General features: G+C 34.5%; 1 protein-coding gene across 1 annotated transcript in view; it reads left to right on the forward strand.

The window, feature by feature from the left end:
* Positions 1-15017, forward strand: part of MSH4 (mutS homolog 4) — a 76775-nt gene that overhangs the window by 24288 nt on the left and 37470 nt on the right. Inside the window, exons 8-11 of the mRNA XM_090271684.1 lie at positions 1651-1718; positions 11211-11285; positions 13590-13654; positions 14731-14900. Coding sequence (XP_090127810.1) covers positions 1651-1718; positions 11211-11285; positions 13590-13654; positions 14731-14900 — 378 coding nt within the window. The remainder of the gene's footprint in view (positions 1-1650; positions 1719-11210; positions 11286-13589; positions 13655-14730; positions 14901-15017) is intronic.

Raw genomic sequence — 15017 nt, forward strand, 5'->3', positions numbered from 1 at the left:
TAATAATTGAGTATTTTATGGGAACATAGAGGGAGGAAATGGGATAAAGATAGAATCCAGGTGAGAGTCACAGCTCTGTCTTAAGGAAACAAATAGGACTTTGACAACAGGAAAATTCTAGAAATGATATTCAAGACAAAAGGAACATGCCAGTATAAGGTATATTGATACACATAAGGATAACAAAAATATATTTTAGATGTGGTAGCTGAGATAGAGATCTGGTATGAGTCCCACTGGCTGTGATCTTGAATACTCATTATTTTCTAGGTTACACTTGTTTTCTGGGAAGTTGGAAAAGGTAGAGTTAACAAGTTTCTACAGTTTTATTTACATTGATAGAAAAAAGCTTGCTAGATTGCTGTATTTAAGGTATGGCCAGTACTTATTTATGACTTGAAGCCTTTGGGAATGGCAAGAAATGAACACTGGAGTTAGCTCATCAAGTATAATTCATTAGTATAATACTAAGAAATTTGGGTTTTATCATGCAAAACATAGGGAGCTAACAGTTCTTAACAGAGAGAGTAAAAGAAAAAGATCAAAGCTATGAACAGTACAATGACAACAAATTGTTCCTATCTTCCCGGTAACCCCCTCTTCCCTCCAGCAATTCCCCCTTAGTTCATGCCCATGGGTTGTGTTTATAAGTTCTTTGGCTTCTCCATTTCCTTTACTATACTTAACATCCCCCTGTTTATTTTGTACCTACCAATTGTGCGTCTTGGTCCCTGTAACCTTTTTCCTTGATTCTGCTCCTGTTCTAGTTGTTTTCTTAAGTTTTTGTTTTTTAGATTCAGTTGTTGATAGTTGTGAGTTTATTGTCATTTTACTGTTCATAGTTTTGATATTCTTTTTCATAAATAAGTCCCTTTAACATTTCATATAATAATGACTTGGCGATGATGAATTCCTTTAGCTTTACCTTGTCTGGGAAGCACTTCATCTGCCCTTCTATTCTAAATGGTAGCTTTGCTGGATAGAGTAATCTTGGTTGTAGGTCCTTGCTTTTCATCACCTGAATACTTCTTGCCAGTCCCATCTTGCCTGCAAAGTTTCTTTTGAGATATTAGTTGATTGTCTTACAGGAACTCCTTTGTAGGTAACTCTGCTTTTCTCTTGCTGCTTTTAAGTGAGAAAATGAGTTGAGAAGAATAAAATAACAGTTTTGAGCTCTGGTATGTGTGGGGTATTATACACACTTAATCTCAATCCTCACAGCAGCCCTAGAAGGTAGATGTCATTATCCACATTTTAAAAAGTGAGAAGTTAGGTAACTTCTGGAAGGTTACTTGGTTAGGGGTTTAACTATGCTTTTAAACTAATCTTTTTAAGTATCAGGAAGAAAAGTTATAGATCAAAATGGTGGGAAGGAAATTATGGTAAGCAACATCAAAAAGCCAGAGATGTAGAGTTTCAAGAAGGAAGGGGTGTCAAATTTGAAAGACAGATTGTAAGTAATCAAAATTAAGAAATGACCATTAGGATTTATTGGTTTATTCTGGCACATGTAGGATAGATAAATATAATTAAAACAACATTTGCAGATAGAACTGTTCTATTTTATTATTTGAGGATATTTTACATAGTCTATATTTTAAACTGTAACAAAGTTTAAATGCTCATTTTTTGTTTGTTTGTTTGTTTCAGTTATATCAAGATTTCTTGATACAGAGCAGCTTCTTTCTGTTTTAGTACAAATTCCAAAGCAAGACACGGTATGTTATATATACATTTTATGTTATAGTATTATACATTGTAATATAATTTGTCTTTTTTTAAATTGATGTTAGAGAGAGGGAGAGGAAAGGTGTGCAGAGATAGAGAGAGGGAGAGAGAGTGTGAAAAAGAAACATTGATTTGTTGTTCCACTTATTTTTGCTTTCATTGATTGATTCTTATATGCGCCCTGACCAGGCATTAAACCCACAACCTTGGCTCTAACCAACTCAGCTACCTGACCAGTTATGTCAATAACTTGTCTTAATGTAATTTAACAGTTGGAAAATATCAAGATGTTTTGGAAAAGCACTTCATTATTAATATTAGATTTTTTATGCCTTTTAAAGCAACGGCTTCTGAGTAAACTGAATGTTCTCTGAAAATCTTCAGTATGGAATTGCTTGCCTAAGATGAGTTATTATGCTTCCTCTTAAGAATATTGATTTTAGAAAATGCAGTTTTCTGATCGTAAAAATTTACTGAGGATAATGCTTAAAATTTGGAATTAGCTTAAATGTCTTTTCTTTCTATGCAGTATTTATGACTATACTATTTAATGTATCATATTAAAAAAGTTTATCTTTCACATTATAAACATCCAAAATTATTTCTTCAATATTTGAAAATTTCAATATTAAACATTTTTCAAGTTTAACCCAATTTTCTTTGCTTTATTTGAATATTTTTTAAATTTTTTTCAAATGATTTCATATTGCCATATTTGTAATAGGACATGGCTCCTTTTGTCATTCATTCAACAAGTTATTTTATTTTACCAAGCATGTAAATTCTAAGGATACTATAAGAATTAAGTCCCTAAGCCAAAGGAATTTATGACCCAGTGTGAGATTTAGGTTAAAATAAAACAGTTACAGCATAGTATTATAAAGAACTATAAGTGACCTGATATGCTACTCTACTTGCAAACTAACAAGTTAGCCTGACAGAGCTTCATGAATGCTGACAAAAGATATGAGATTCCTGGGTTGAGAGAAAGGACTTGAGTACTCAGAGCCATAGCAGTAGCCAGAGTTATCATCATTTTCTTATACTGGTTCCCCAAGCTCCATTTTCCATGTACAGTATGTTACAAGAGAGAAATGCTGAGCTTAGGGAACCTGAATCTTTCCTAATGGGAAATAAGCATACTTGCCTGCTGTTCTGGAGGATGACACCATTTTAATCTTTTAAGACTATAAGCAAACCTGCCTTTTGTTCTGTCTTTCAAGCCTATTCACTATACAAACATCCTTGAAAAGATTACCAAGAACAAATGTAGTCAATGCCTCTTGCCTCTACTCCCAAGATAGGCAGAGATGTAGAGGCCAATTTTTCATGGAGACTCTCTTGCTGGCTTTAAAGAAAGAGACTCTGTATTAGTTTTTGTGGCTGTGTAACAGATTACCACAACCATAACACTCTAAAACTACCCATATTTGTTATCGTTTAGTTTCTGTGGGTCAGGAGTCTATGCACATCTTAGCTTGGTCCTCTGCTTAGGGCTTCACAAGCTGTAGTTAAGGTGTTCCCCAGCTGGAAACTCATCTGGAATACTCAGCAATGGAAGGCTTTGGCTCCCCACTAATGTGTTGGCAACATTTAGTTTCTTGCAGCTGTAAGGTTCAGAGCAGCTTCTTCAAAGCTTGCAAGGCAGGGAAAGGTTAAGAGCAAGACAAGAAAATGAAAAAACAGGGAGGAAATCTCCAGTGATGTAAGAGCTTAAGAGAACGCCTGTATGCTTGTAGTAAGAGCTTTTCTACAGGAGGATTTCTCAACCTTGGCAGTGTTGACATTTTGGGCAGGATAAATTTGTTGTTCTGTGCATTGTTGGAATTTTAGCAACACCCTTGGGTTCTACCCACTGGATGCCAGTAGCATCCCCCTAATTGTAACAACGAAACATGTCTTTGGGCACTGCCAAATGTCCTGATGGGGCAAAATTTCCCTCAGTTGAGAACCACTGCTATACACACTCTAAAGGATAGAGGTCAAGGATTGTCCATGTGTCCTCAGAGTAAGACATTGCTTTACAAAACTTCATGTTTCTGTCAGTCATAGTCAGTTGGAGCCTTGGAATTTTTCCTGCTTCTGTCAAGACCACCCTCCTACCAACCTTTACTTTTATAATTTGTGTGAACCAATGTTTCTATGAACCATTATTTACTTTTCCTCCCAGTTTTAAAAATTAAATTTATCGGGGTGACATTGGTTAATAAGATCATATAGGTTTCAAGTGTACAGTTCTATGATATATCATGTGTGTTCACCACCCAAAGTCAAATCTTCCCTCACCATGTATTTGACCCCCTTTACCAATCCTCTAACCCCCACATTCCCGCTATTAAACACCATAATATTGTCTGTGTCTATGAGTTTTTGAATGTTTGTCTTGTTTGTTCATGTGTTGCTTTCAGTTTTATATCCCACATATGAATGAAATCATATAGTTCTTGGGATTTCCTGTCTTTTTCCACTTAGCATAATGTTCTCAAAATCCACCCATGTTGTGGCAGTATTTCATCTTTCTTATGGCTGAGTAGTATTTCATTGTATATATGGACCACATTTTCTTCATCCAATTATCTATCAAAGGACACTTCAGTTGTTTCCAGGTCTTGGTCACTGAATAATGCTGCCATGAACATAAAAATCCATATATATTTACAAATAAATGTATTTGCTTTTGAATCATCAGAGGCAATCTCTTCTTGACCCTATCTCTATTCATGTAAATCACCACAAGAAGCTTAGTACATCGTTGTCAGCAGCCGTCCGTCTCGAGAGACGATGGTGTAGCTTCTTAAGAGTCTATCTGCACCGCCGAGAATGGCTGTGCAGTCCGACTCGGGAGTGACACGGTATCTGTCTCCTCCCGTGTTGAATCAACATCTTGCGGTGACGCTGGAGTGTCCTCTCCAGTGAAGCTGAAGCTACAGAGCCTGGGCAGGGTGATATGGAGGGTCTGCTGTTGCCCATGCAGCAGACCCCCCCTCTCTTCGCAGCTGAAGGATCCAAGGGAAAGACGGAGTCAACACAGCTTGGCTTCAGGTGCGCCGCAGGAGTTGCCGGTGTTGACTACAACATCAAACCGCCTTAGGGACTCCGGCTCTGGATTTTCTGTCGGGGTTCACTCCCTTAGCCTTTCCCCTGAAGAGGTATGCCGCAAGGCAGCGGAGGTTTTTTGAAATCAGAGTTTTCCTTCTCTGATGTGCCCTGACTGGAAGATCGGACCAGCGACACTTAGCTCCCAGGCCGACGCTCAATCCACTGAGCCAAACCAGCCAGGGTTAGCTTAGTACATACTCCTAAATTATTCCTCGTTTTGGATTCTGCTTTCCCATATATCTCTGTACATCAGCTTTTCTGTCTTTATTTTTCCCTTATCCATTTTATGACATCCTTTCATTTTCTCTCTAGCACTCAGGGCAGTTATGGGCAAAATCTCCTTTATTCCTTACCTTCTTTCTCAAACCGAAACCTGTATCTTCTGTTCTGGTGGCGGTTTTGCAGACCTCTTCTCTTAATGGTGGTTGTTCTCTTCACATTCCTCCTACTGGGAGGTTAGAGTTTGTGTCCTTCTTGCTCCTTATTGCCATTCAGATCATTCTCCCTAAATAGCACTGGTTTTGACTCCCAGATAGTCAGAGGATCTTTAAGGTTGCCCAATAATTATCCTATATTTTGTTTATTTGCTTTTTTTAAATGCTTTGAGAAGCTATTTCAATCCATCTTCTTTCTTCTTCAACCTTCTGCAGCTCTCTGGCAGTGACTGCAAAATCCCTTTTCTCTACCTTTTTGGTACACAGCTAGACTCTGTTTCTCAGACCCCCTTCCAGAAGAAGTAACTGAGTTTTGTCTAGTGGAATGTGAGTAGAAGTGATAAATGCCAGCTTAAATATTATCCACGGAGAATTAGCTTTCTTTTTTTTTTTAAGTATATTTTATTAATTATGTTATTACAGTAGTCCCAATTTTTTCTCTTTGCTCCCCTCTGCCAAGTACCCCGCTTCCCTCCAGCAATCACACCCCCCTAGTTCATGTCCATGGGTCGTGCATATAACTTCTTTAGCTTCACCCTTTCCTATATTATTCTTAACTTCCCCCTGCCTATTTTGTACCAAACAATTATGCTTCTTAATCTCTGCACCATTTCCCCATTTCACCCATTTCCCCCTCCCAGCTGATAACTTTCCAAATAATCCCCATACCTGTGATTCTGTTCCTATTCTGGTTTGCTTAGTTGGATTTTATTTTAATTTTTTAGATTCAGTTGTTGATAGTTGTGAGTTTGTTGTCATTTTTAGTGTTCATAGTTTTAATATTCTTTTTCTTAAGTAAGTCCCTTTGACAATTCATATAATAATGGCTTGGTGGTGATGAACTCCTTTAGCTTTACTTCATCTGGTACGCACTTTATCTGCCCTTCAATTCTAAATGATAGCTTTGCTAGATAGAATAATCTTGATTGTATGTCCTTACTTTTCATCACATTGAATACTTGATGCCAGTTCCTTCCTGCCTGCAAAGTTTCTTTTGAGAAATTAGCTGATAGTCTTATAGGAACCCCTTTGTAGGTAACTGCTTTTCTCTTGCTGCTTTTAAGATTCTCTCTTTATGTTTAATCTTTGACATTTTAATTATGATGTGTCTTGGTGTGATCCTTTTGGGGCCTAGCTTGTTTGGGACTCTCTGTGCTTCCTGGACTTGTATGTCTATTTCCTTCACCAACTTTGGGAAGTTTTCCTTCATTATTTTTTCAGATAGGCTTTCAATTTCTTGCTCTTCCTCTTCTACTTCTGGCACCCCTATGATTCAGATGTTGGCATGTTTAAAGTTGTTCCAGAGGTTCCTAAGCCTCTCCTCATTTTTTTCAATTCTTGCTTCCTTATTCTGCAGTGGTTGACTGTTTTTTTCTTATGTTCTAAGTCATTTATTTGAACCCTGGTTTTCTTCCCTTCACCATTGGTTTTGTGTGGGTTTTTCTTCATTTTATTTAGCATAGCCTTCACTTTTTCCTTTATGTATTTGCCATACTTAAGCATATCTGTCAAGTCTGTGAGCATCTTTATCACCAGCGTTTTGAACTCTGTGTCTGTTACGTTGACTATCTCCTCATCACTTAGTTCTCCCTAGTTCTCCCACTGGAACCTTGATCTGTTCCCTCTTTTGTGCCATACTTCTCTGTCTCCTCATCTTGACAGTCTCCTGTGTTTGTTTGCCTTTGTGTCTTAGGTAGAGCTGTCGCGCCTGTCTGAATGAGTATTTCTTCTTTATATCTTTGTTGGACTTCCATGAAGCTTGATTTTCTGGAACTTCTGGTTGTCCCTAGGTTGCGGTAGTTGTATTCCTTCTCAGTTGTGGAGGGAGATGCAGCGTATCTATCTAGGCCTCCATCTTGGCCGGAAGTCAAATTCGCTCTTTCTGCCTCTTCAAGATAGGTGCAAAGGATCCAGCAGAGGCATGGTAAAACCACATGATAGAAGGAACCTGGGTCTGTAAATCGCAGTATGGAAGGTTGCCCTTCCACATACATCAGAACCACATTGAAATTTATATGAAAAAAAAGATAAGATACTGTTATATTAAGTCTTTGAGGTTGGGAGTGTATGTTATAGGAGTTGGTGTTATTTTACTGTCCCTTCCCTCACCCATTCTAAGCTGATGATAACCTTGCTTCCTTCTTCACTGAGAAATGTGAAGAAATCAGAAGTGAACTTCCATAAGTTCCTGTGACTGCGTTTATCTACACTTACCAGCATCTATCTTCTCTCATTACTGTGAATAAACTGCCTGTCCATCCTCCTGGCTAAAGCCAACACTTTTACTTGTATCTTTGATTCCATGACTTCTTACCTTTACATGGGGCAACACATCAGAATTTTTCCTGTGTTGCATGTGTTAATTTCCCCCCTCCTACTTTTTTTTTTCCATCGGCATACAAACATGCTGTTATCATTCATTAAAATAAAAAATGCTTTTATTTTATTTCCTCTTCTACTTCTTTCCTACTTATCTTTCTCTTTACAAAAAAAAAAAAAAAAAAAATCTTGAAAGAATTACCTGTAATTGATGTCTCTAATTACTCTCTTTTTTGTTTCCAGAACCCATTGCAATCTGGTCTTTACCATCACTGTCCTTAAAACAGCTCTTGTGAAGGCCACCGATGATCTCTGTGTTGCTAAAGGCAATGGTTAATGGAAGTGCTGATCATACTTGACCTATCAGCAAAATTCAAAAAACACAATCTTGTCCTTGAAATATTTTCATTTGCCTTCCAGAAGCATACCTTTTCCTTGTTTTTTTCCTACCTTTTTTTAATACGTATTACCATTTTTAGACCTATTAAAAAGGAATGAGAAATGTACCATAGAAAACTGACTGCATGAAACAAAAATTCAGTGTTCATTGATTTCTCACAAAGTGAACATCCCTGTAATGACTCCCTAGATACAGAAATAGATATTACCATTACTTCCAAAATTCCCCTTCTGCTCCTTCCCATCATTATTCTCTACATCCCTCCAAAAATCCCCTAATTTTTAGTAATCACTCTTGTCTTTCTTTATCATTTCATTTTGCCTGTATTTAAGTCTTTGCATATAACCAGTTTTTATTTTTTATATCTGGATTCTTGTAGTCAATATTATGTTTATGGCATTTAATCATGTTGTTGCATGTAGCTGTAGCTCATTTATTTCCATTGCTATATAATATTTCACTGTATGAATATGCCATTACTCCTTTCACTGTTGTTTGACTTTTTGAGTTGATAGTTTTGGCTGTTAGAAATAATGTTGGTAAACAATCTTGTATCTGTTTCTTAATACAATTGTGTACATATTTTACTAGTTTCAGTTAGGAGTAGAATTTTGGGGTCATGGAATATGTATATCTTCAACTTCAGGAGATAATGACAAAATATTTGCCAAATGTTTTTCACAATCATTGCACAATTTACATTCTCATCAGCAGTGTATGAGAATTCTTATTGTTCTGTCCCAAAACCTGATATTGTCAGTTTTAAAATTTTAGCCACAGTGGTTGGTAAATAATGGTATTTCATTGTGGTTTTAATCTGCACTTTCCTATTAATGAAGATGAGCATCCTTTAATATGTATATAGGCCATTTGAATACTTTTTTTGTGAAAGTCTTGTTCAAGTCTCTTGCCCATTTTTCTCTTGGGTTATCTTCTTTTGTGATTTGTAGAGCTTCTTTTTATATTTTAGATATGAGCCCTTTATTGATTCTGTATTGCAAGTATCTTTTTTTACTTTTTAGTGCTTTTTCCACTTAATATTATGGTGTGGGTGCTGTTGGTATACTACCTGTATCCCCTTGGCATTCTCTTTTGTGCAAAGAAGGTTTCTACTACAAGCTACTGAAACTCACTGCCTGAGTACTTTCTCTGGCCGCAGGAGAGATTAGAATTGCTGCTCCAGCAGTTAGGTCATAACCAATAATGAACAGGAGTAGATGAATAAAGATCCCATTTTTCTTACCTGTGGAGATAGTTTCTGAAGCTTACCTTATACCATTTCTGATAGGTCTCCGGCAGGATTGAGCCATAGTACCATGCAGCAGTAACAGGATCATTAATGCATCCTGTTTTGCTGTCCTTCCCTTTTTACTTCTGTACTCCCTTGCCTGTGCTTACTGAAATTCTTTTCAAATAAATTATTTGCCCTCAAATTCTAGTGTCTCAAAGTTGGCTTTTGGAGAACTGGTCCTGGGTCATGGTATCTTTTGATGAAAAGTAGTTCTTAATTTAAATGTAGTTTGGTTTATGTTTGTTCCTCTGTAGTTAGTGTTTGTTGTATGCTGCTTAAGATGTCTGTACTACCCCAATTTCTTGATTGCACCCATGGGATTTTAATTAATGGAGGTGAGGGAGTGATGACACAGTGAAGCTAATGCCTTTAAAAGAAGATTTTTATTACTTGCTATTCCTAAGAAGAAGCATGCCTCTCAGGGTCACATGGGAAAGTACCAGAGTTGGTCAGGAGTCAAAAGGAGTGAGGGTAAAACATTTCAAAAGTATTATTATGGGTAGTTGTTAGGAAGAAACATCCCCTATTGGGTAGAAAGCAAAACACAGATGTGGGAGTTTGTGGTTGGAGGACTTAATATGGTTTTTGTGTACCCATAAAAGCCAGATTATGGAGAAGATGTGAACAACTTAGCCAGTAGTTTGGCCCTGTGATTAATGAATGCCAACTAAGTAATTATGAAATTTATAAAAACAAATTAGAGCACCTAAGGTAATGAAAGTACACTTTTTTGTTATATTCTATATGCTTTATTGCTTTAATTTTTATATTTAGATCTAAAATCTACCTAGAATTGATTCTTGTATGTGGTGTGAGGAAGGGACTACATTTTATTTTTTCTCATATGAATTCGTAATTGTATTGGCACCATTTATGGAAAAACTGTTCTTTCCCACACACTTCTAAGTCAACATTTGTCATAAATCAAGTACTCAATATATTATGGGGTCTAATTCCAGACTCTCATTTTGTTTCATTGGTCTCTGTCTGTCTTTGTATTGATACCACAGTTTTTTAGGTACTCTAACTTTATTATAAATTAATAGGTGTTAGTTTTAGTCCTTTCACCTTCTGTTTGGTGAGTTTTATTTATCTTTAATCTTCCAGTTAGTTTCAGAGATCTGTTATAAGAGAGCATGAGATAAGTTGCTTTAGGGCTAAAAACCTCCATTTTGGTATCCTAAATTTACCCATTTGGTCACAGAACAGATAAGGTACTGTGTATGCATGGGGATAAAGGTCAGAGGTTTAAAAAAGAAACATTCCATATCAATTACTATTATACCTTAATAGTAATATCCTAAAAGTTCTTGTCAGTATTAGTAAATTAGTCCATCCACAAGAACATCTTTATTTCCCAAGGTTTAGTATCACTGCTCGACTTTAGAAATAGTACTATAATTTAATTTATAAAAAATGTTAATTTATAAAATTTAGAATGCTGATGTTGCTTTATTTTGGAAACCTATATTTAATTTGGACCACTGAGTTATGAAAATTGTTTTACTTGAACAAACAGGAACCAGTGAGTGAAATTTGTATTGTTCTGTAATCTGGAATGTTTGAATTCAGCTTTTCAGATATCATCTATCCACAGATACTCTGTGCCTTTTCAATTAATCCTAATCTCTTAGTGCTGCTCAGAATTGACATGTATCTCCTGTCACTACTATGGGTTAAAATGGTGGAACCAAAGAGCTTGAATAGAAATGAAAGTTGGATACGATGAGGTGAACTCTTTTCATTGTCAGACTTTGAGAAGGCTAGTCCACGAGTCTTATTATGATGGGTTGGTAATTTCTGAATGGTGTTTAGGCTGGCAGACATCGTAGCTAGGTTGATATATAAAAATGTATGAAATATGATAAGCATGGAACATTTTAGAGGAAAATTCATTTTTGTATTAAATGTGTTCACGTTTGGATTTGTATGTAACTAGGTTAATGCAGCTGAATCAAAGATAACAAATTTAATATACCTAAAGCATACCTTGGAACTTGTGGATCCTTTAAAGGTAATTTTGTGTGTGTGTTGTACAAAACATGTCTAGGCATCAGTATGTTGAAAGTCTTTGTTTTGAAAAACTTTCAAACTTAGAGAAAGTTGCAAGAATAGTATAATTAATTCCCATGTTCTCTCTCTTCATGTTCAACACACACACACACACACACACACACACACACACACACACACGTTATTTTCCTCACTATTATTATTATTACTGAACTATTTGAGATATAGGTTGTAGTACATAAATACTAAAGTGCGTATTCTCCTAAGAACAATGATGATCTCTTATGTAAACGCAATTATTATAAAATTCAAGATATGTAGCATTAATACACTACTATTGTATAGTGTATAGCCCATATTCAAAATTTTCCAATTGTCCTAATAATGTTCTTTATGGATTTTGTTCCTGCTACTGGATCTAGTCCAGAATCATGCATTGTGCTTAATGTCATATTTTTTATACTTCTTTAAATTGAAAACTTTCTCAGCATTTCTTTGTCTCTTATAATAATGACATTTTGAAGAGTAAAGGTCAGTTGTTTTTTAGGATATTCTTCAATTTGTGTGATTGTTTCTTCCTGATTAAATTCAGTTTATGCATATTTGGCTGTAATGTATCTTTCTCATGATGTTATTTCCCTATGTTTAGTGATAGTAACTTTGGTCAGTTTCTTCCCTTTAAAGTTATAAGTAATATATGGAGAATACTTTGAAACTGTGTAAATATCCTGTTTCTCATCAACATTTCACTCATTGATTTTAGTATGTATTGCAACTCTTACCTGAAGTAGTTGTTATTCTGATGATCCAAAATGGCAATTTTCTCATCAATTTTTAAATATTATCTTGTGCAAAACATTTGTAAAATAAAAGTGACAAAAGAACTGCTTTTCTAAAAGAAAAGAAGAATTTTACAGAGTTCATTTTGATGAATATATATCAAATGAAAGCAATTAGAATGAAGGAGGTATAGTAATAAATCTTTCCCCAAAATTGACAGATTTAATGAGACAAATTTCAAATTTTGGAATGTCAAAGGTAAAGTGAAAGCCACAAAAATATAGGAAAAGTTTATAGCAAATGAGAAACAAAATACTAATTTCTGTCATCATAATACCTGTGTAATTTTAAAAGAAAATACTGGAATGACAGTGGAAATAAGGAAAATGACCTCCAAATGAAAAAGTGGTTAATAAATAGTACCCCAAGTGCTAATCTCACTATTAGTTAAAGAAACAAAAATTAAAACTATTTTTTATCTTTCAAAGAAACAAAGATGATTTTTTTCTTAATAGATACAACTTATTGCCAATGAGAAAGCAGTGAGACATGCAACTACATAGTTGGTAGGAGTACAATTGTATGTACTTTACAGGAAAGTTTCAAAACAGATGTCTTTCGATCCTGTAATACTACTTCTAGAAATCTATTGGAAAAGACTCGTGAAAAATGTTGACCAAGATTTATGCCTAGTGATGGTCATTGCAGCATTATGTATATTAGAATATAAGTAGCATAGAATTCCAGTAACTAGAGGAAGAGACTTTGCTTCCCGCAGGGTGGAATACATAATAGGAATTATTTAAAATGTTTGCTACAGAAAGCTTTTAATATATATGATATGGTATTGAGTGGGGGAGTTAAGGAACATGCAATGATATTTTTTGATTTAAAGAAGTGACAGGACATGTATAATAATATTTAGAATGTTTATTTTTGGAAGAATTATGAGTGATTTAAATATTTTTCTTTATACTTTTATGAATTTTTTAGTTTTATTATCATGTAAATATTATTTTTAAATTTATAAGCAAAAATATTATTGCCATTGCCTCATAATAAACTATCAGTTTAAATATGTTTTCTCCTTCTCTTTTCTGTTTATTCAGATGACTACTTATAGTTTCCATTAAAATAATGGAATACCTACTTTTATCATATAAGAATGGAGAAAACACTTTTTTAGTTTAATGTGAATTTAATGCAAATTTTGGAATTATATGTATAGTACTCCCAATGTACAGTGATAGCTGTTCAAGTATTATACTTACCTCTAATAAGTAGTTGGATGTTAGCAATTAGTTTGGAGACAAGAAAAATGGAGACCACTTATTAGCCCTGTGCTCTTTATATGGAAAACTACCTGTTCTCACTTATATACATAAGATATATTTTATGAGTATCTAAATGAGAAGATGAAGCAAGAAAACACTTGGTTAGCTTTAAAGTATTAAACAAATGGAAAATGCTATGTATGAATAATGTCATAATTTGTTATCCTTGACTTTGTTTTATTCTTTAATAGATTGCTCTGAAGAACTGTAACACGCCTTTATTAAGAGCTTACTATGGATCCTTGGAAGATAAAAGGTCTTTGTCACTCAACTGTTAATAAGTTTCAGATTCTTCCTTTCTTCCTGATCGTAACTGATTTTAAGGACTCATTATATTCTGTAGAACGGTTACTTCAGCTTTGGTTAATAGATTCTTTATTCATCAAAATTTTAACTGTACCTTTAATCTTATACCAATAAATAGGGTAACAACACATTAAGTATTTCTGTTAGAATAGCATTAAAAAGAAATCATACACAATTTTAATATCTTTTTAGCCATTCTCTGTGGAAACTCACAAATATAAAAATATATTTTTCTCTTTTGTTAAATCACTAAGGGCCTAATATAACCTATAAGTAGTAGATATGAATACTGAATAAGATCTAAATACAATTTAATTTTAATATTATTTTTAGCCCTAGCACCTTGGTTCTTAACCAAAAAGACTTGTGATACTTAAGAACTGTTATTTTATTAATTTAAGCTTCATATCTCGTGTAAGGCCACAAATGGAGGTTCATAATAAAACTGAATTAATTGCAAATAAAATACAGAACAGAATAAAACAAAAAGTTTGGGAAACTGGTGTTACCAGACTTCTGGTTTGTATGATTATTGTACTTAATCACTTTTATCCTGTTTCATAATATATGCCTAGTCTCCCTTGCCCCGATTGTGTGTAAGGACCATATGTTAATTCTTGTTTTAATCTTTGCATCTAAAACAGAGATAATACTTGATATAAGTAAATGTTCATTGAGTCAATGTGTATGAAGCCAGAATTTTTTTAACAGTTGTTCAGGGGTATATTTTGTATTTATGGGCACAGTTAGTATGTATAGTTTGGGAGCTCTGTTTATTAGGAGTGTAGAATTGTTCTTGGTGACCTCATATTGTTTTAGGAGTCTAGTCCTGACCAACAAAGTAGTTTAAAAGTGACATAGTCACAGTTCTAACATATGTAAGTTTAAATTTATATATTGCTTAGTTGTTTACTTTCACCATAATTTAAAACAGTGATTTAAGAAAATGTTATTTGCTATCATTAATTATGACTCAAATTATAAATTATAACTTTTTAACTTATTGCCTGCAATATTCTTTTTTAGGTTTGGAATCATACTTGAAAAGATTAAAACAGTAATTAATGATGATGCAAGATACATGAAAGGATGCCTGAACATGAGGACTCAGAAGTGCTATGCAGTGAGATCTAACATAAATGAATTTCTTGACATAGCTAGAAGAACATATACAGAGATTGTAGATGACATAGCAGGTAATTAAATTACATGAGCATATTTTTTTTAGAAATAAAACAAGGTTTTTTAGATATGCTATGCTTTTTTGCCAATGATAACCTACCATGCATATTTTTAATTTATTTTTCTAATAT

The sequence above is a fragment of the Furipterus horrens genome, unplaced genomic scaffold (assembly GCF_987537825.1).
Source record: "Furipterus horrens unplaced genomic scaffold, mFurHor1.1.pri manual_scaffold_3, whole genome shotgun sequence".
NCBI lineage: Eukaryota > Metazoa > Chordata > Mammalia > Chiroptera > Furipteridae > Furipterus > Furipterus horrens.